We start from the raw sequence: 20,659 nt of genomic DNA on the forward strand, positions 1-20,659 counted from the left end.
ATTGTCCTGAACGACTTCAAAACACTTTCTACTCATTAAACCTATTGAGCGCCCCCCAACAAAGGCCCAAACTCCCCTTCGTATCGTCATCGTATGTCATTATGAAGGGGTATCCCGATTACTCAATGATCCAACGCCGCGCAATGCTTCTGAAACAAAATCACCGTCTACTCCTTCCCATCCTCTACTTCCTCACCCCATGATACCCTGGCCTCGTCACCGCATGCGGATCTCGAAAACTCGTCGTGATACTCATCAGCCTATCTGCCAACGTCTGCTGCTCCGTCTCCGCCATTCCAACCTTCGCACTCACCCCCAACTCACTGAGTTCAAGATTTGCTCCATCTTTTCCCTCATCCACATGAATATTCTGCGTACTCGTTACCATAATGCCTCCCCAGGGATGGCTCGACGGCTCAGGTGCTGACGTCGATGTTGTGGTGTAATTTACGAGTCCCTTTTCAGAACAGGTGTCCGTCTGCCAGCTTATCTCTGTCGAACTCGAGCGTTTGGAGCGTAGAGCACGTGGCCATCTGTGTCCGCGGCTGGACGGTGCGATTTTGGTTACGGACGGCGCGCGGCGTAGTGAAGAGAATTCCTTGTGGTTCTTCTGGGCCAGGATAGCGTGATCGGCACATCCTTCCTGACTCCTCAAATATGTTTGGAAGAAAGACAGCGGAATAGCTTTGAGCGTCAGGCTCTGCAGACTCTGCACGTAAATCTCTTTGATACCGCAGAAGGCGAAGATGGTTGCGTGGCTAAGCTCCGTCTGGCCGTGCATCATGTCGAGTTGTTGCGATGAAAAGACTGCACGATGCAGCGTTTCTTCTGGGCAGTCACGGAGGAGCTCCATGATCCGGTTGCGGAATTTATCGAGGAACAAATCATCTTCTGGGTCTGTCGCTGTGCGGTTATTGATTCGCAACAAACAATCATCCAGCGTGGAACCGTTGAAGGTGGCGAGAATGCTCATTTGTCGTCCGTCGAGCTCTTCGCTGCTTAGCTTTACCATTGGAAGGCGGCCGGGTGCGGCGCGCGGGACGATGACATCTAGGCCCCTCATGCCGGGTTTGGGTTGTACGAGAAAGGAGCCAATGTAGGTTCCTTTCTTGGGAAGTGATAGCTGTCTCTCGCTGAATGCATGGAGGCGTCCCACTAGGTTCTCGAGATCGTCGCGTGGTATCTGTAAACTGCGGGCTAGATGATCGCTAACTTGTTCAACGCTCGCGAATCCATACCCGAGGTTGTGTAGTCGGTGTGCCTCAGTTGTATCGACTTTCTTCGTAAGTACGAGCATTTGGCCACGGCCGAAGAGGATCGGATTCACGATAGCGGCTTCGAGGTCTTTTGTCGCCACGTCTGCAGCCACAATGGTCTTGTTGCCGTAGTTGCTCGTCCAGATTGCGCGGTTGTTCATGGTTCCCGTTGTTAATACCTCTTCGTAGAGACATCCCAAGTTATGCAGGCTTGTATCGAGAGTCTTCGCGATATCGTGAGCGGTGACGCAGAACAGCTCTCGGAAGGTAGCTGAGTAACTCAAATCTTCGTCACTATCAAGAGACGTCCTGCTGTTGCTTGCGTGAGTTGGCGCTTGGAGATAGCCGGTGGCTTGGAGATGCTCTCGCATTTTTGGGATGAGATCGGAAATGCCGGTCCAGTTGCGCGATACTCGAAAGATCCATTGGAATACGGGATGCGAGGTATTGAACTCTTCATCAAAAGTTCTTTGGTGGAATTGTTGGGTGATGGTCTGACACGGCATCAGTCCGCTTTGACTGACGAGCAGTCTTCCTTCAGGGTCGAATGTGGCGATAGCCAAAACGACTTGTGCCGCTCGATTCTTCTCCAGTCGTCGTTGACGTTGCTTGATGAAGCCGAGCATAAAGCACACGACACACGCGCTCAAGCACTGGTGCTGATTAGTGGTGCATAATTTACTTGAAGCAAATGACTTACAAGGCACAGAGAGATGATAAGGTTCGTGTTCCTTTCCTGACCTGGTCCGCTGTGGTAGCCACGGATCTCATACCAGGTACCAGCTGCAGCAGTCCAGTGCATTCCGCACACAGCCAAGGCAAGTACAATTGCCACAATGATACGCCGCCAGAGATTGTTCATCCAGTGTTTGCTCCAGATGAAGAAAAGACTAAACGAGATCAGACATGCGCCCACGGCGATGGAGGCGGCGCCAACAACGTGCGCCCAACTCAGGATGATTCGGTAGTTAGTAGTGCCGTTGTTGCCCAGATAATGCATCTCAGTGACCGCCGCTCCTCCGCAGACACCACAAACGCCTAGAGATGCGAATCGGACAAAAGATCCTTTACTTCCTTTGTAAAACTTGTCTGCGGCCAGTAGTCCTAGGAAAATAACGACCACGGGGAGGATAGCCGAAACTGCGGTGTAGGTCGAACTGTAGTAAAGCTGGATCTCTTCTTCCCCGTCACCGAGCACGATGGCTCGGTTCCCTACAAAGTGCATGCACCAGATCGCCACCAAACCGAAGGATACTGCACAGCCTCCGATTTGTACCCTGGAACTTGGTTAGATCGTTATACGACAATGTGCTCTCAGAACATACCACGATCGCCATCCTGCTCCTGAAACTCTGCGATGCAGCAGTTCCACCGTTGTGAAAGCACCGATTAAGCTGACAATGTATGATCCCACGATGAGCCCTGGGAGGAATGATATGCTAGGTCTGCTCCCAAGAGGGTACTTGGTCGCAATCTCTGGATCAACAAACATTGCAATGCGTATTCCTCACTTGGCGTGTTGGAAGGTAAAGTAGTCACGTATGGCTGAAGATGCGCCTTGTCATACGCTACCTGATAGGCAAAGGCTGCAGTCTGTCAGTCAGTTATGTTCATTGAACTGCACAGAAGTAGAGATGATCAAGGACGCACCTCCACAGAAGAATTGAATAAAGCTGGGGATCAGCCTGGCGGAGCCGCTTGGGGTATGATCGCTCGGAACGGGTTCCAGGGAAGAAGAGGTTGATCACAGTCAAGTGATTGGCATCATCCACGGCCGATCGGCGCGACAAGGCGATTCCGGTGTTTCGTCAAAGTCGTCCAAGCCAGATGATATCCAGCTTTCTTCAAACTACGGCTATTCCAAAGATCCAATCAGCGTGTATGCGGAGTCGTTGTGTATAAAGCGTTCGGCCTCCTTCCAGTAGTTGAGACTCTCAAGGACCGATCGGAGAGGTAGCCGGGCGAGCAGTGGTATGTAGCAGATATGTATCTGGGACCCGCACCAGTATTGTAGGTAAGTTGGGCGCCCTTCTATTCTAGACGTTCAGTAAAGTGGGAGAACATGAACATACTTTGGCGCCTGATTAGTCTGGCGCGGCAGGCATGACAGCGACACCCCGTCGCACGGAGTATCCACACTTTGCTGCTGGGACCGATCACAAAGCTCCGCCGTCTCTCAAGCCGAGATGCCAATGGCGCCAGTCCATTTTTGCTACGCCACACCTCTGGCCCTTGAATGGCGAATGTCGCTTGGAACGGGATGCGACCTAGTGGCTCGAGAACTGCTACTCGAGTAATTACAAAGTTCAGGTATGCCGTTCGGTCTTGGTGCTCTAGCCATTTACGCTGCTAACGTGTTCCGCTAGTTATGCGGACATCTATCTTCAACGGGACTTAGTCTCACGCTGTGTTACAACCGTGGCTGCTGAATGCCCGAATGACGGTGCTCCTCTTCTCAACGTGAGTGCGCCAAGGAAGGATTGATGAGGATATGAGATGTATGCAGCAATCACTCGCCGTGCAGATTGCACAGCCAGGAGCGAACATTCATGCGGCCTAGAGTTGGCCCGCATATCAAGGTAGAGTTAGCGCGGAGGCTCAACTTTGGTACGTTGGCCGACTGATCCCGGCTTTTCGAGTGACATTGGTGAGAACGGGTGATTTGAATTGCTTCGCGACGCCAACACGGCACGGAGATGCAGACTCCAGGGCAAGATGTAGATGCTCACGATGGGGCAGCCCGCGATTTGGCTAAGGTCGGCATGTTACACAACCCTTGATAGTATGTGCCGTGCGCCCAGAGCATTGGTATCACAATCGCCGATCAATTGGATCAAGCCAAGATGTGAAATTATGTATCCTTTCCATACAGGCTCATGGATTCAATTGTCCTGTCTCTCCCGTCTTCGTGCGTGGGCGCTTGCAACTTTGCTTTAAGGACCGCTATCACTATTGTTGCACATGCGCAGCGACGGAAACCATATCATTCGGATGATGAAGGCCATCCATTATCAACCCTCACAAGCATAGACTCCAGGCCGGCAACCCGTTCGGCTGGTAAAACTCGGAAGTCCCGACTTGACATGTGTCGCCATCCTCGCGAACTATCCGTTGGTGCGACGGCTCATAGCAAGGTGGAGACTGAGCATGGTATGCTTACCTCCGATCACATCTCCTAGGCCACGACAAGGTCTGTGCCCCGATAGCCGAAATGATTTTCGCCCGTGCCTGGGCCTTCCGCGCCGGTGGGGCACGAATCACATCACCTTCAGGAGGCTGCTGTTGGAGAGCCCATCAAAGCTGTTGAATTGTTTCCTCATAGCCTCGAGTTGATAGTGTTACAGCAAGTCACCACTGACATGTGACGTATGCCAACTGTCTATGGCATGTTGATCCCATGGTAGCTTTCGTCGGTGTTTGGCGTCCGAAACAAATCTTGGTTTGCTTAATGCAACCTCGGTAGGAGGCGACTGTAGTGATTGGTCGGCAGCGACGTTGACTGACAGGAGAGTTTCGACGGTTCAGTTTGCGCCACATGAGCTACGAACAAGACCCAGTCTATAAGGTGCTGGTAGTGGGAAAACTCTCGTCAAGTCCGTGTGGCAGCAGTTGTGGAATGTGAGGAAGCTGTTCTAGGCGGGCGCACGCTGTCAGGGTTCAGCTGAAGGCGAACAAGTGCTTTTCCCGTCACTTCCGGGACCTGCAGGATGATGTGCAGTTCTCGTTAGCAGCCAAGCCATTCTTGGATGGGGGGTGCGTGCCTAGAGCAAGGGTTTGACGTCGATTCATGCTTCATGTTGTGTGCTGGTGGCGGCTTGGGAAAGGGCGTTCTTGTGAGCTGCGATCAACATGCAGCTACTCGGTCATTGTTGAGCTATGGTGTTGAACAACGGATAACGCTGTCTGGGGATGAGCCAATGCTCAGTGTATAGCCGGTGGATGAATCATCGCAAATGCCCCAGGTTCTTCCGTCAGTGTGCCACGTGTGACCCCGTTCGGAGATCATGAGTAAAAATAAACTCGAAGCCACAGCAGCGACTACGTGATGCCATCCTTTCTAGGCGAAACGGCTGCCAACCCACTTCGCCTGAAAACCTGTAGAGATACGAAACCCTATCATGCGAATAACAACGCTAGTGAGCTCAAGCCGAAGCGAGCTTCCTTTACTAATCAAGGGTTCAAGACAAATTCCTCGGTACGTTCAACGTCATTCTCAAATAGCAGCTGGTTTAGGTTTTCAGGATTTGCGATTGAAGAATTTTCCAAAGAAAGGCCTGCAGTCTGCAATGTACTGAGGCAGTGGTAAGATTCTGCGATGACCGACTGCTGGTTGGGGACATGAAGTGTTAAAAGGAGATCGTCATCCAAATTATCAGGCGTCTGAAAGTGCCTATCCGCGGAGCAGGATGTATTTGCCATGGTATTCTGAGGATATGAGTCAAGGAGTAGGTCATCCTCGCTTTCTCGAACATCGATATCCAGATGGGGACTGCCGATAGATCTCCCGTGCTGTTGGTTCATTTGAGCATATCCGGCCGGTGATAATACATCGTTGGACAATTCACGCGGACGATTATCCTGGACTGGTGTAGTGCGCCGGGAATAGTGCCAGAGTGGCTCCTCTTCTGCCAACATATCATCCGAAACCGGATGGTCTGGATGAGAAGAATTAATACATGCCTGAATTGAAACCACGGGTTTGTCCAGAAGGCTTCTATGGGATATCACCCATAAACGCCCCGCGATGGCTAAGTTGTTCTCAGGAGCGTCATATCCAACGATTGGCCATTTGTCGCTTAGGAGACTTGACGAGGTTTCTTGCGCCATCGGACTCAGTCTTTTCATCTTATCCCTAAGTGAGATGGATGTGGAGTTTACGCTATCGATTCGAGCAAGGGAACGAACAATAGTAGGGATCAGGCAAGCTCGCTGAGACATAGCCTACTTAGGGTCAGCCATGCAAGAAGCATCAGTAACGAGATCTTCTTACGGCCAAATACCCGGTTCTCCATATCGCAGGAGCTACGTCTGCTAAGCCTAGACAGAAAGTGCTTGCTTTAGCCTTCCATCCGACTGTTGTCCTGTTCAGTGTGCCACAAATCGACATACGCATTGCCCCATCAACCATACTCGCGACATTTATCCGGTCCGATGATGTGAAATCTGGACGTGTCTTGCGCTCCATGAAGGAATCAACGAGCTGGCGTTTGCGGGATCGCTTCAATGTTTTGGCCTTGTCGGGTGAGTGTGATTGAGTCGACATCACGGTCTCTGTAGCTAATCGTTTTCTTTTCCGACATGCAACTGCCCTCGCAGCGGTTTGGCTGCGGTCGGTGTCAATATCATGCAGTAAGTCCTCGGAAGCCATCCCATGCAAAAGCGTATCAGAGTCTTCTTCGTCTAAAGTTGATGCTCTTCGCTCGCTTCGAGGTGAATTCGATCGCTTCGTTGTGGACCTCCGGCGCGGGCTTGTCTCGAGGATGTCCATGCAGAGGCGTACCGTGTGGAGTGAAATCTCTGCAATACCCTCGGGCGGTCGAACATCTGCTGCCGGTACATCTAAGAAGAGTCTGTGACGCTCCTTCCTTCCCTGCATCCCCATGACGGATGCGTGGTTGACATCCAAGCGTATCGTCCCTGGATCCACAGCGGTATCTGTTCGTTGGGTTGGCTTCAACATCAGCTGATCCCAAACCTATACTTTGTCAATGATGGCCATCTAGAGAGCATCGCACCTACTGGTGCATGAAGGACAGCATCCGCGAGGTCTTGCAGTTGCTTGTCAGGTAATGAGTCCTCGCGTAAGTTGAATCTTATTTCAATGTGCATATGTTGTCCGCGTTTGACCCAAGTATTTCCGGACATCAACACATCGAGGCACTGGGGTGAAGTAAGTTGCTGTAGGTAAGTTGCGTCCTCTGTTGATGAGACGGTGATCAATGTTGTGAGCCACAGCTCGTGATTAGTGGCAGGCGAGCTGAGTACTGCGCGCCCGAGCTCAATCGATTTCGACATTACTCTTCAGCTGTGTCAGCATTTCTGGAGATGGCAAGAAAGACGACACGATAATTGCAGAAGTTGGTGGAGAAGCTGAGGCCGGGATGGTGAGATGTCGCGGTTGACGCCAAGACATGCGTTCGGCAAGCACCCTGGAGGTTGCTTCCTCGCAGCTACAGCTCTACGCAACCTCCACCGTCGGCTCCAGCATGAGGAACATCGCCAGCAACGCGCTGAAGCGTGTCGGTCAAGTTGGATCGCTTAAGCATGTCACAAACCGGTCGTCCGGAGTGCTTGCGTGTTCATCGGCGCGCAGAACTCTCCACACCAGCCCTTCGCGACGCACCGATGGCGTCTTCCGCGAGCTCACTGCCATGCGCGTGCGTACACCCTGGGTAGAAGCTTTGCGCCAGCAGCAAGCCGAGGGGAAACAACACAAGGAGCCTTCGGGGAAGCCTGAAGTTCCCAAAGACCGAAAATTGACACCGAAGCGTATGGATGAAAGCTACCACTCAGTTGTGCTTCCATTGGCTCAAGACCCATGGATACTCGACACATACCTCAACTCCTCGGGCCATATACGGCTCGGAACCATTTTCATGGACCTTGATGCACTCTCAGGCATCATTGCGTAAGCGTTCAACAGCTACGCGACATAGCTGCCCTGCTCTAAATGCTCCGACAGGTACAAGCATACCGGAGACGATGTGACCACAGTCACGGCTAGTTGCGATCGCATTACCATTCACTCACCACTGACGGAGATATGTGACCTAGAGTTGTCCGGACGCGTTACCTACGCGACTGGCAGAAGCAGTTTAGAGATTACTATGCAGGTTGCCAAAGCACCTCAGAAGGGCCAACAGGCCAAAGACGAGGATGTACTGATCAATTGCACGTTCACCATGGTCTCCCTAGATCCAGGCACCAAGAAGTAAAGCTAATTCTTGCAGGCACGCGTCGAATCACAGCTGACAGGTTTCTAGGCCGGTAAATGTCAACCCCTTGATCGTCGAGACGGCTGAAGAGAAACGCCTGTATGCTTTGGGCGAACGCAACTCCAAGGTGCGCAAGGAGCGCCGCGATACTTCCCTGCTCAAACATACGCCCAACGATCTCGAAAGCGACCTCATACACGCCTTCTGGCAGAAGCAGCTGCAGTACCATGGTCGGGTCCAGTCCACCTGTTTTCATCGCACAGCTAACATCTCTAGATCCCTACGACGAGCTTCGCAAACCAGATAACGTAGTCTTCATGGACGCCACGCGTCTCCAGACTGCTACAATCATGCAGCCACAATACCGCAATCGACACCACTTCATGATCTTCGGCGGTTTCCTTCTCAAGCAAACCTTCGAGCTTGCCTTCACTGCCGCCGCCGCTTTCGCACACGCCCGTCCAACCTTCGTCTCCCTCGATCCCTCTACGTTCCAGAACCCTGTGCCTGTAGGCAGCATACTATATCTGACCGCCACGGTCGTATATACAGACCCACCCCTAATTGGCGCACCCGACGAGAAAGTCGACGAACAAGCCGGGTACACACGTGTGCAGATTAGAATCGATTCCAAGGTCCGCGATGTTGAGCATGGCCACTCCAAGCCTACTGGCCAGTTCAATTACACGTTTACCGTGCCAAAGAACATTAGGGTTATGCCCAGAACATATCAGGAATTCATGATGTACATTGATGCGAGAAGGCGAGCTGAGCAGGTCAAGCGTACGCTGGAAGAAGGATATGGGGTTAGCCCGAAGACGGCGGAGGACAGTTTGACGGAGTAAGACTTGGGTCACACATGCTGGAGAACAGTATTAGACGTCGACACCTGATTGAACATCATACAATTGACAGTGTATACTGTAATTGAACTCATACCCATAGTATAAACATATCGATCAAGATTTCCGAGCATCTCAAACGCCTCCCAAAAGCATTCCATCGCAAATGCAGCTCTAAAGCCGGTACGCGCGCCTGCATGCGCCGATAACGCTTGACTCAAACAAGAAAGAGGTATAGCGCGTTTAATGCAGACTTGAAAACGTGAAAGGAAAGTACCGCGTGGGATGGTTATGCATGAGACTGAGTGTGCATGCATGCATCGATGAGGCGGTGAGCAAAGTCCGACCAATAACTCCGACGGCATACGCGTGCCGGAACGACGCTATGCGCAAGGAGAACACGACGTGTGAATGCACCTGCATGGCAAGTCAGTACCTCGTGTACTTCTGGTCCTCCATCCTACAAGCAATCGGCCGGACACGTCTCCCCGCCTCCGCAGGCCGCACGCTCACCCCCATAACCCGCTCTTCTGCATCTCGCTTGGGGAGGGGGAAGAATGAAGCGTACCTAACCTGACCGGCCCGTCCATGTCCATCATCCACCACTACTCGCTCTACAGCTCATCCAACTCAAACTCCAAAGCAACGTCTTCCGAGCAGTCCGTGCAATAGTAGTTTGAGAAGCCACCGCATTCAATCTTCATCTTGGAACACATGTCGATGGACCAGGCGTCGTAGGAATATCCCGAAAGGAGGCGGGAAGAGCAGACTTCTATGCTGTTGGCCCTGGAGGTTTGTCAGTCAAAGGGTTGGCAGGGAGTTGTGGAAGGGAGGGAAGTACCAGATGTAGTAGTCGTGGTTGCAGTAGTACCATGAGTAGGTGTAGGAGCACATGTTGATATTTTATTCTGGTTTATTCGCGGGATTCCGTGCGATGGCTGTTGTGCTGTGCTGCTATGGATAATACTGTCCAGATAGGCCTTGTATATTTCAACAGTCTATATACACGTTAGCTGACCGCTTCTTCTTCCCCTGTAGATCTCTCTTCGTTGTATCTCTTCTTGGACTATAGTTCCGCGGAAGGGAGTGCGGAGTTCTAGACCCGGGATTGTAGTCGTGGCTCCAACAAAGCTATATGCAGGGCTTGCTGTTCATCTAGCTTTACTTACCTAGATGTAGCCTTTTTCGAAAAGAAAATAGGCTTGGCAATGATTCGAGATATACCTGCTTGTTCGGCAATCGACTGCGTGCTTCAAATCCGCTTTCTTGATCTCGCAGTCAAGTCTTCTTCACCTCTAAGGATATAGAAGTACTCCGGAGGTGCTTCTGCAAGACAGCATCGGCCCTTTATGCTCATCCCGAGGCCTACAGTCTGACTCCTAACAAAAGCTTGGGCCGACGGCTCATTGCAGATACGCCGATATGCTCGAAAGCATCCCCCGGATTAGCTGATAACGTGAAGCGGTCCCTTCCAGCCAACCACATCCTCGTGTTTCCAAGATTGGAAGCCGAGCCGGGGGATAGATCCATGGCCCATGCGTGAAGTTCGGCTATCCGTGGAGAAGGCGGTGGAGGGAGGCCCTGCGTATGTCAGATTGAATGAGATCTTCAGCTTGAAGACTGTGTGCGTCAAGTATATGTATGGCGGCTTTCTGTGAAACTACAAGGTCGCATGAACGATTGCATACGCTGTCTGGACACCTCGGGTGTGTGTATCTCGCGTTCCAGCGAGGAAAAGGTATGTCAAGACACCCCAGACTTTCCATCTCGCCGACAACCGGTTGGACCCTGCGTCTGCGGGACGTGCATGCAGGGTCCTCAGGCTAACTTTATCGGGTCGAGTGACGCCTCATTGGATAGGGAAGACCGGAATAAGCAGCTATAACGGCCTTCGGCCTGAAGATAGCGATAGCAAGGCTGTGTGGAATCAATAGTATGACAGTTGTATAGTAGTTCATGGGAGTAAGAGTGATAAGGCGGCTGTTTAGAGGCAGACCAAGAGTCTTTGGTGACCATACGCCAGCATACATACCTAGACGAGGAAGACGTAAGCGCAGGCGAGTGCAGGATGTACAGGTCGCACTTTTCCACATCTGATTTCTAGCAATTGCTGCATTTTGCTCAGCTACTGTATCTCTCTATGCAAACTGTATTCAGATGGTTGCCAACCCCAAAGTTGGCCGAAGAGCCTGGTGCTGTTAATGTCTCCCACTAGCGTCCGATAACCGATGTCCTCCAGGAAGTCGGCATCGTGCTCAGCAACGCTTACTTACAGGAACACAGACTTAGAGAGACTGGGAACTGAGTATGCGATGCCGACACTCACCGCGCTAATATACATTTCCCTATTGCGTTGACTTGCCCCAACACGTTCTTGTCCGTCCCACACTCACAGCGCCTTCCGGACTTTCAAACTGCCGATTCCGCCCGCTCCGCTACGCCTCTTCTCCTCGATCACGCCAGTTGATACCCTCCATCGCATCGTCATAAGATCCGCGCTCCGATGGCTATCGGGCCTGTCGCACCACTATGCCGAAGGATTTCGATGGCTTTCGATGCAAGTTGCCTGTCTGGGAAGGTTGAGTAGTGGTGGACCGATATTCGTCGCATTTCGGACGCCGGGCACCGAAGATTCGCGGCGTTCGGCGCTGGTGTCGTTCCACGTTCGGCCGGGGAGGGGAAGGGAAGGGAGTGAGAGGGGTCGCGGTTTTCGGAGATTATAAAATGTGTTTCTGGAAGATCGGGTGTGTTATTGCTTCTTCTACTCTGGGCGACGATCGAATGAGAGGCGAGACCTGCAAAGTAAGCTCGGGACATTGCTAGACCAGCATAGTAGGTGCGTCCGCCCAGGCGTTCAGCCAGGTCAGACTGTGGTTCATTCTTTCTTATTCCGTGGTACCGCGATGACTTATAAACAACGAGTTGCCCACGCGCGTATCCTACAGTCGGCGCAAACAAGCTGCTGCATGTGACCTCCACGTCTTCGCCATATAAACACGATTGCATCATGCTCGCCATTTCATGGTTGGGAAAATTGTAGTTAAGCATCATCCAGACCTTCAAAATCTCCAGCACCGGAGATCCTTGCGTCCAGGCTTCAGACCTCAGTCGACGTAAATGATCTCAAGGTCCTTCCCAAGACTCACTTTCAGCTTCTCTTCGATGTAGTCACGGCTGTAGAGATGAACCATGTAACTCGGTAGAATGACTGTCTCTAGCCTGGCACACGGCCGTTCAACAATAGACTCTCGGCGCACAAGATCTTGGAACAGCCCCACTGGGACGTTGATGACTTTGATCTGATGGCGCAAATCATGGGGTACATGCCATGCGAAACCATCGACACCAAGAAAACCCAGATTAAAGGTCGTGCTTGACCAAAAGTATGGAAGAGCTTCGTAGCGGCACTGTTTGCAACTTTGCGCTAAGCTCATAGGATGAATCCTCAATGTTCTGAAGTAGCGATGATAGAAGCCGTGCGCAGTAAGGCATACTTCATTGGATTCGAACGCGTAGCGATAAATTTTGTTTCGGAGCTCAGCTGGAAGGCGCAAGAGAGGTGAGTCGCGCTGGTTCGCGGCGGTGCTATTATGATATGTGAGTATGAGGGGAATCTCATGCCATGTTCGAGTTCCTACATGCTATCGAGATCCATATCCATCTGACGCGGTAGAGTTGACGAATCACTAGAACGATCGGGAATCTTCTCGTTGAGACGGTGACTAGTGATTGATTGCGAAAGAGTCGAAGATAGTATTGGCAAGAGAAGATTGTGCTAGCGCACGAGGCTACCTAAGTACATGTTTCACCATCCCGTAGTTGCTCCGCCATACCAAGCTGTAATACCTCACCAAACCCTCCAGAGAAGACTTCACCATCAGCTTCGCTTCAAACATACCTACATGCGGAGATACTAATGCTTCCGAAGGCGACGTATGTGCCAAACCCACTAGGGATCAATCACTCGGTCCAAAAGTGACCTCCACATCGCGACCCGACCTCTTTCTGATAGCATCCACGATGTTCTTACGATAGTGCGGAGGTGTACTTTCGGGGCAAATGTGCCAGTACTTCAATCCCGGTAGAGAAGTTGCGTCCGGGAACGCATCAAAGAATATCACATCCGCGGAAGAGCAAGCTGATGTAATCTTGTTGAGCATTTCCGGCTTAACCCTTTCGATCATACGCTGCACCTTCCAGCGGTGACCGAATGATACAGTAAGGTTGGAGTAGTAGATCGGCTTCGCTTCGTACTCAATCTGCTTGCACGTCTTGAGAAGAGCATTTCTGGTAGTATTCTCCCCGCAGAATGCGAGTTCGTATATGCGGTTCAGGAGCTCGCCTGGTAGACGAAGGAGCGGAGAATTCCTTTTGTTTGCGGTGGTGCTGGTAATCTTATCAGTTCTATCCCTCTCTCGAAACGTTGGGTCTCTGTCGATGGCTCTTACATGGCTTCTTGCTCCATCGTTCTTTGGCTCCTGTGATGGTTTGGGTATGAATCCTGTGTATTCCTATCTATCGTGCTAAGGTACATGAGATGATCGGGGCCGCGCCTTTGTATGGCTAGCCTGTCAAGGCTAGTCATGTGACAGCTCCTCCTTAGATTCGTCCTTGGACTCTTCCTTGGATTCCTCCTTGGATGCCACCTTGGACTCCTCCTCAGGCTCATCCTGCTTGTTCTCCTCGCCTACGGTGAATCCGGTACCAGTCTTTTGGGCACCGCCCTCGCCATGTGGGTCGCCGAGAAGGTGGTGTTCGCTATCGATAAGAATTGGTGGGTTATGAAAGCACTGTAGCAAGTGTACACGAGTAAGGTGATGGTCGAATTGAGAAGTGAAAGAACCACTGTAGTGATGGAGAATGGGGATGCTAACACTGTTGGAGTTAATGTGTGATGGATGGAATCTATGGAGGATTTTTCTACATAGGCAACACGCTACAGGGCCCGTGCGCGAATTGATCACTAACGCGAATTGATTACCTTTTATGTCATGGGTGCCGAGGCTAAGCCCCGAGCATATAGTACAGCCATAGACAGTCGTTGCTCAGCAGCGATTCGAATGTTAGGATGTAATAGGTACGACAGGATATAGTCTAACGTTTAGCTTTTAAACGGTAATAACTATGTGTGTACTCTTAGACGAATCGCTGCCGAGCAACGACTGTCTATGGCTGTACTATATGCTCGGGGCTTAGCCTCGGCACCCCTGACAGCAAGCACCAATAACAATACGTGAGATGGCACCTTCTCACAAGGACCATTGAGGTATCCTTCTATAGTGAGAGAAAGCGAGAGGGAGCCGTTATAGCGCGCGGCCCTCCGACCGTGACAGAATACATCATTTGTATCCATTAAGGCATGACTATGTTTATGTGAGAAGGTATTAGTGCCGAATTTCAATCTTGGTAGTAAGTAAGGAATATGTGATCTCGAGCTACAAAGACGTACCGGTAGATTCCAAGCTATCTTCACTTCTGTCTTCACCTCGGCTGTTTACTTTTACTCACGAAAAGGGTAACATAATACCAAAAGCTTCCAATCCGATGACACAATGACAGGCAGAGTCAAGTCTAAGTGCGGAGAAAGCAAGCTGTATCTACAATTGTCGCCCGCGCATAGTATCGCGAACCGTGCGTTTGCAGTAGCATCACAGCTATTGTGTCATTGAGAGTTTAACAATATTGTTTCGTGCATTACTTCGTCTTGCCCTAATCTGCTATATAGGATTTCGCCGTACAAAGTTGATAAGTGCATAAGCTCCGCTCGCCACGGCTGCTCCTCCCAGTGGACCCACCCAGTAGATCCAGTGATAACTAGTAAATCCCACGACAACTGCTGGACCAAAACTTCGTGCTGGGTTCAAGCTACCACCCGTAAAGTAGACACTGCACATCTCGGCGATGAATAGCGACAAGCCGATGTACATTGGTTTCGATGATCCGGCCTCCAACATGAGAATGCTCAGGACGAGTTGCGCGGTGACAAATGCTTCCAAGAATAAACCTCTCGTCACGCTAATCGATGCGTCGAGCTTTGTGTCGATAGTGAGGGCCCCAGGCAAAAGACCGGAGACGAAGCCTGCTGCGGCGATAGCAGCTATCATTTGCGCTATGATGGTTTGGAGCGCACGGTGCCAATGTATCTTTCGTGTGAGCCACAAGGCGGCAGTAACCTATGGATGATCAGATTAGTACATGTTACACTGCATGTTCGTACAACCGCCACGTCTTGGCGATGTCGCAAATAGTATTGCCCAAGTGCTGGGATATATGAGCACAAGTTGCACGGCTAAACTTACTGCTGGATTGAATTTACCGCCGCTGATGTCGGCGAATATTGCGACGTTGATAGCCAGAGAGACGCCAAAGGCGAAGGCAATGTAGAGAAGCTTCCCAACATCGGGAATCGGGTTCGAAGATGCCGTCAAGTCGTTGGTGCCCGCGGCATTGAGCGCGATCTGAGTACCAGTGAAAGCCAGGGATAGAAACATGAAGGTGCCGATTAGCTCTCCCAAGAAAGCTGTGACCTCTGTACGTAAGACATGATGCTTCCTTCGGTCCTCCGAGGGAGGTGCGGTTGATGGCTCATGAAAGGGTAGACCAGAGTCTTTATCCTTATCGTCGAACATGATCCAGTACGGGTTGCTACCAAGAGTGCTTGAAGAAAAAGGCCTCAAGGTGATGGGAGGTGAGAGCACAAATGAGAGAGAGGATGTTCGTTTGTTGATTGAAATGTGCTTCTCGAAAGCCATTATATCGCATCGCTGAAATGGGAGGAGTAGGGTGGGCACTGCTGATTCTCATATTCGCCTGTGCGACCCGGAAAGCTGTGCACGCTTGAGAAGATCATGGTTCTGTCGTCCTGGGGTGGCTGTTGTCTGCTTGAACCCGCACGAGCCTGTTGTTGGAGTTAGAATCCATGCATCACGCCAGACCAGGAAGTGCTGATGCATTAGCGGAGTATGCATTCCGACTGGCGTGCCGTTATAGCGAGATTGGGAAGTCAAGGCACGATAGAGCTAAGGCGGAGAAACGTCCATGGGGTCGCCTGACGGTGCGCCACAGCAACTCAAAAGTGATGAAGGTTGTCGACATAATTTCGATGGTATACACCTTCCCGATTGCTACTGGACTTGATGTGCAGTAGCAGCAGCCGAAGATGTTCCGTCTACTGTGGACAGGACCATCCATTACACTACGCGTCAATAGCCTCACTGTTGGTTTGGAAAGAATGACTGCGATTCCTGCGAGGAGGGTGTGCATTGAAGTTCGAGCGTTGCCAAGATTGGAGCCAGCAATGTTTTGACAGGTCGTTCGAAACGTTGGTCGCTCCATGATACTGCGAAGACGCGTGCGCCGCCCCTTAGTGGCGGCTTCAGAAGAACGTGTCAATCAATACTGAAGCGATGGTTGCGCAATGATGCCTGTCAAGTAGGCAGTGTTGGGTGCATGGACATCATGTAGGGTGCTGCAAAGTGCAGGTGTGACGAAGGATCCGCAATGAGCGACTAAACATCAGCATACGAACGTGGTGTAGAAGAGAATTCCATGAACCCACTATCGGAGTGACGCGTGGCAGGCCTACACATGAAGCCTGGAAACGACTGCGCCTTCAAAATCGACTCGCATGGAATATGGAGGTCTTTCTCCAAGCGCCGCTACCGCTCTGCGTGGGCCCAGTCGCTTGATTCCAAAGATTCTGTGCTGTCCACACATTTCCACTTCTGTCATTTAGTTCAGTTGTCGTGCAACGTGCTCTGGCCAAGATTGGTGTTGCTAAAGTTTGGTCCCGGTGCACGGGACTCGCGTTGTGTGCTCAAGCTGATCACCCGCCCACAACTAAATGTAAACTGATACTCACTGGGAGTACAGCGCCCTCGGGACAGCCGCTACCGACTAATGTGGGCATAACCTCATTGTTACTGGCTTTCAACCGCACGTAATCTCAATAAATCTCCGCATTCGATAGAAACATGCCTCTGCACTTGCGCGGTGCCTTCATGGACGTAGAAAGTCTACACAATCGACATCAGCCAATCATCGCCGCAAGCAATCTCATACCAAAAGTGTCTTTGTATTCAATAGTCCATTCCAAGGAGCAAGCAACACTGCAAGCTACTTCGGAAGCATGTTATCAGGCGTATCCTCGCTGCTGTTGGTCGTGACGATTCAGGCACATTGTGAGCTTGTAGTTAGACATGCGCATCTACGCCACACCGATCATTCGATGCAGGTCGGGGGTGCGAGACCGTGATGGATTTCTTAGTGCCGCCCTACATTTGATGAGAGGTTTCGGAGTCTCTGCAACAGCTTACGACAGGCTCGGGCCGATGTTTTAGATCTCGCGCGCCGTTTCACCCGAGGATCTTCAAAACAGGAGACATCACTGACGACTTCGAGAAGGCCGTTTATATGCGATGCGATCCGATGCGAGAGCTTCGTAAGTTCCTGTAAGGATAACACCTCGTTTGATATTTGCCGGTAGCCGAGTGCACCGGGAGCGTCCTAGCCTGAGTGCACGTCGCAGTTTCAAGGTGAACAAGACCCAGTATCGAGCATCAGCGTCGAAGATGCATAGACAGTGTGCGAGGTATCATTGCTGCTTTTGTACAGCCGCTCATCTTGAGATGTATTGTCTTCGCGCGTGGGTGAGTTGGTGGGTGGGAGAACACTGCCGCTTACTAATGTGAATCCGGCACAGTAGGACAGCCAGAACCTTCAAGAAGTTCGCAAGAGTCGGCAAAAAATCGCAACGTTGTCAGAAGCAGAGAACAGGGCAGTGCAACATCCCCCTTAGTTTGTTGACGAGTTCATGGGTAGACAGGTGTGAAGATGGAGTCGAGTTTCGATCCTTGTCTAACCTGTGGAGCCTGAGGCAGGGGTAAATTACCAGAATCGCTAGCGAGCCGCCACCGAAAACCAAACCGCATACGTGGAGATGATGCCAAGCACTAGGACTATGAGTTACTTTGGTACCTTTGTCGTAGTACTACTCCTTGAGAAGTTTAGGCTGACTTCATGATCGAGCACTGCAGTCGCTGCACTTTGACCCTTGATATTAGCTGTATACGTGAGTGCATCGTGCCGTTGTGCTAACGATGTCGGATGCTGGGACATAGATATGTCACTTACGCCACAGATCCAGTCCATATCTGCTGTCGGTTGAGATGATGCTCCTGATGCCCAGAATATTGATGGCTGTAGTGAGAACGGCTGAGATGCGATATGCCAAGGCGACGCTATCGATCGTTGACGCTACTGGTAGCAATACCAGGGGACCGCGGACAACGAGAGGAAAAAATGGGTATCCATTCTCGCATCCCCCACGGACTTGCAACGCACGCGACACAACACGTGCGTGTTCTGGACTTGAAGATGCAGAACTAAACCGAGACCCTACGGACGTCTTTCTTAGCTCACAGACTTAGTATATTTCTCGGCGTGTGCGTCTACCACATTTCTTTACATACTGACTGAACGAGTCAAGTGGCACATACGGACCTATCCTGTTGTGGTCTTCGTGCAGCCATTTTGGATATATGGCATGATTTTCTACGATTCACTCAGCTACGCCTCAAGAAAGCCATGATTTTTGCATGCTTCAGCTGCGGTCACTCCGTACCTCGTAGCGTAAACTTGACTACATGACAGTCTTGATGAACTAATGACTTGGTTCACCATGAGTATATAAATACCTTCGGAGACCAACTAGATAGCCTCATCACCAGCAGCAGCTTCAGCTTCTTCAATCATTCATTAATTCGCTCAGTCACTCTTTAAGCTCGAGCACCGACGTTCTTTAAGTATGCGTTCTTCATACGTTCTTTCTGCCGCTGCAGCGTTTGCTGTGGTAGGAGCTCAGGATATCGACTTTGCTGGGGTCGATGCCACGCCTGGTATGTTACCTTTCTGGCTAATGGATGGAACACTGCTGACGAAAGATAGACCCAGTCATCAACATCATTCCTGGCTTGAAGGAGCAGGTGGTTCCATTCAAGGAGACCGAGGCTATTGCAGATGTTGTCTCTCAGGTCACTTCCGATCCGCTGGATGTCAAGCCTGTGTCTGAGCCTTCAGCTGTTCCAGATGTCAAGCGACATCTGAAACGTGCAGCATGTGACCCAGAGCCCAGCAACCCCAACACTTACGGGATTGATCTATCGTCTGCCAGCAAGTTCCGCGCTGACATTAAGCTTGCCTCTCTTGCTAAGGGTGCTTCCACACCTTCCGGATACTTCAACACCTTCACGAACTTGCAAGGTGCCAGCAGTGCTTATGGGTACATGGGGTACAAAGTGGTAGAAAGCTACGACCCATCTCTTTGCGCATCCGAGTGTGACTCGAAGTCTGGATGTCTCAGCTTCAACATTTATGTGGAGCGCGACCCTTCGGCGAACCCGGGACCTGACTGCCAGGACCCCGAAGCTGTCGCCAATATCAAGTGCTCTTTCTGGGGTGGGCCGGTCTACACCGACACGGCGACCAACACTGGACAATGGCGAGAGAAGTTCGAAGTCGCCATTGCTGGAAGTAATGGATACTCGTCTCTTACAACACAATCCGCCGAAGGTTACAAGCAAGTTGAGCTTAAGAACAGTGCCATCAACTCACCCCTCGACTGCAACAAGCAGGGATCATACATGGGCTACAAGCTGTTCGTTCAGAATGCATTTGATGCCAAGCTCTGTGCGACTGCTTGCAAGGAAACCAACAAGTGGGCACTGGAACATCCCCCTGCCGAAGGCAAGCCCCAACTCTGCCGCTACTTCAACACCTACATTCTGCTCAAAAACGGTGTTTCCCAGGGTCAATACTGCTCCATGTACACCCAGGAGTGGGACGCTTCCTTCGCCACAAATGACGGACAATACCGCGGCGATGACCACTATACTATCCAGTACAGCTTTGGCTTCACTGACGAGAGTGATGACGGTGTGCCTGTATGCCCCAATGACATCTCATACCTCAAGTCAAGCGGCCAGGAGTTCTGCAGCAGCTACATTAGTTATGAGCAGCCGACCACAACTGCGACCGCAACCGCTACTACGACGCCAGCCGCTTTGACGAACACAATCACAAGGACATCGACTTCCTACACTACTGACACTACTGGGATCACGACTGTCACTGCTGCCAAATTCGCCGGGAGACATGCTCGACGTGCGGACAATGGCACAGAAGTGTCTCACGATATCATTGTTGACCCTTACGAGATCTCCATCGTGGCTGTTCAAACCATTTCTCCCGAGGACGCAGGTATGCCAAAGCTCAACGACACTATGGCAGCGGAGCTCAATGGCGGCGCCATCGAAAAACGTGACCTCGCGACTCCAGCCTCTATCGCAGCCTGGCCCACCAGCAAAATCTCCGCAGCTTGCTCCCAGGTCGCTACCGGAACTGCTACAAGGACCGCAACCATAACTGCGACCGCGCCCACCCCACTCGCGACTGAGACAAAAGACTCCTTCCAGACTGTGGTTGTCGCTCAGAGCACTTGCATGTTACACGGGGTCAGGCTATACTTCTCTAGGCTCGGTCCGTACTAAGGCGAGGTAGACTAAAGCGGTAGTCCGTGAGGTATCGTATGGAATGATCAGGTGGAAAAGAGTTATCGTTGTAACCAAAA

The 20,659-nt window shown here is 51.3% G+C and overlaps 6 protein-coding genes across 6 annotated transcripts; 2 read left to right on the forward strand and 4 right to left on the reverse strand.

The window, feature by feature from the left end:
- Nucleotides 1-184: 184 nt before the first annotated feature.
- On the reverse strand, nt 185-2,748 carry J4E82_007695 (uncharacterized protein; the record flags this gene model as incomplete). Its single annotated transcript, XM_051733939.1, has 3 exons — nt 185-1,909; nt 1,957-2,533; nt 2,582-2,748. The coding sequence occupies 3 exons, from the start codon at nt 2,746-2,748 to the stop codon at nt 185-187; spliced, it is 2,469 nt and encodes an 822-aa protein (XP_051586350.1).
- A 4,714-nt stretch (nt 2,749-7,462) lies between these two features.
- Nucleotides 7,463-9,036, forward strand: J4E82_007696 (uncharacterized protein; the record flags this gene model as incomplete). Its single annotated transcript, XM_051733940.1, has 4 exons — nt 7,463-7,884; nt 7,939-8,187; nt 8,240-8,421; nt 8,468-9,036. 4 exons carry the CDS (start codon nt 7,463-7,465, stop codon nt 9,034-9,036), a joined length of 1,422 nt encoding a protein of 473 aa, XP_051586351.1.
- A 611-nt stretch (nt 9,037-9,647) lies between these two features.
- J4E82_007697 (uncharacterized protein) lies at nt 9,648-9,927 on the reverse strand (the record flags this gene model as incomplete). Its single annotated transcript, XM_051733941.1, has 2 exons — nt 9,648-9,819; nt 9,875-9,927. The coding sequence occupies 2 exons, from the start codon at nt 9,925-9,927 to the stop codon at nt 9,648-9,650; spliced, it is 225 nt and encodes a 74-aa protein (XP_051586352.1).
- A 3,683-nt stretch (nt 9,928-13,610) lies between these two features.
- On the reverse strand, nt 13,611-14,065 carry J4E82_007698 (uncharacterized protein; the record flags this gene model as incomplete). Its single annotated transcript, XM_051733942.1, has 2 exons — nt 13,611-13,823; nt 14,060-14,065. The coding sequence occupies 2 exons, from the start codon at nt 14,063-14,065 to the stop codon at nt 13,611-13,613; spliced, it is 219 nt and encodes a 72-aa protein (XP_051586353.1).
- A 685-nt stretch (nt 14,066-14,750) lies between these two features.
- J4E82_007699 (uncharacterized protein) lies at nt 14,751-15,785 on the reverse strand (the record flags this gene model as incomplete). Its single annotated transcript, XM_051733943.1, has 2 exons — nt 14,751-15,206; nt 15,333-15,785. The coding sequence occupies 2 exons, from the start codon at nt 15,783-15,785 to the stop codon at nt 14,751-14,753; spliced, it is 909 nt and encodes a 302-aa protein (XP_051586354.1).
- Nucleotides 15,786-18,838: 3,053 nt separating this feature from the next.
- Nucleotides 18,839-20,579, forward strand: J4E82_007700 (uncharacterized protein; the record flags this gene model as incomplete). The annotated part of the gene is made up of 2 exons (XM_051733944.1): nt 18,839-18,929; nt 18,979-20,579. The coding sequence occupies 2 exons, from the start codon at nt 18,839-18,841 to the stop codon at nt 20,577-20,579; spliced, it is 1,692 nt and encodes a 563-aa protein (XP_051586355.1).
- Nucleotides 20,580-20,659: the final 80 nt, after the last annotated feature.

Source organism: Alternaria postmessia, assembly GCF_024291825.1.
Source record: "Alternaria postmessia strain BMP 2775 chromosome Unknown scaffold_54, whole genome shotgun sequence".
NCBI lineage: Eukaryota > Fungi > Ascomycota > Dothideomycetes > Pleosporales > Pleosporaceae > Alternaria > Alternaria postmessia.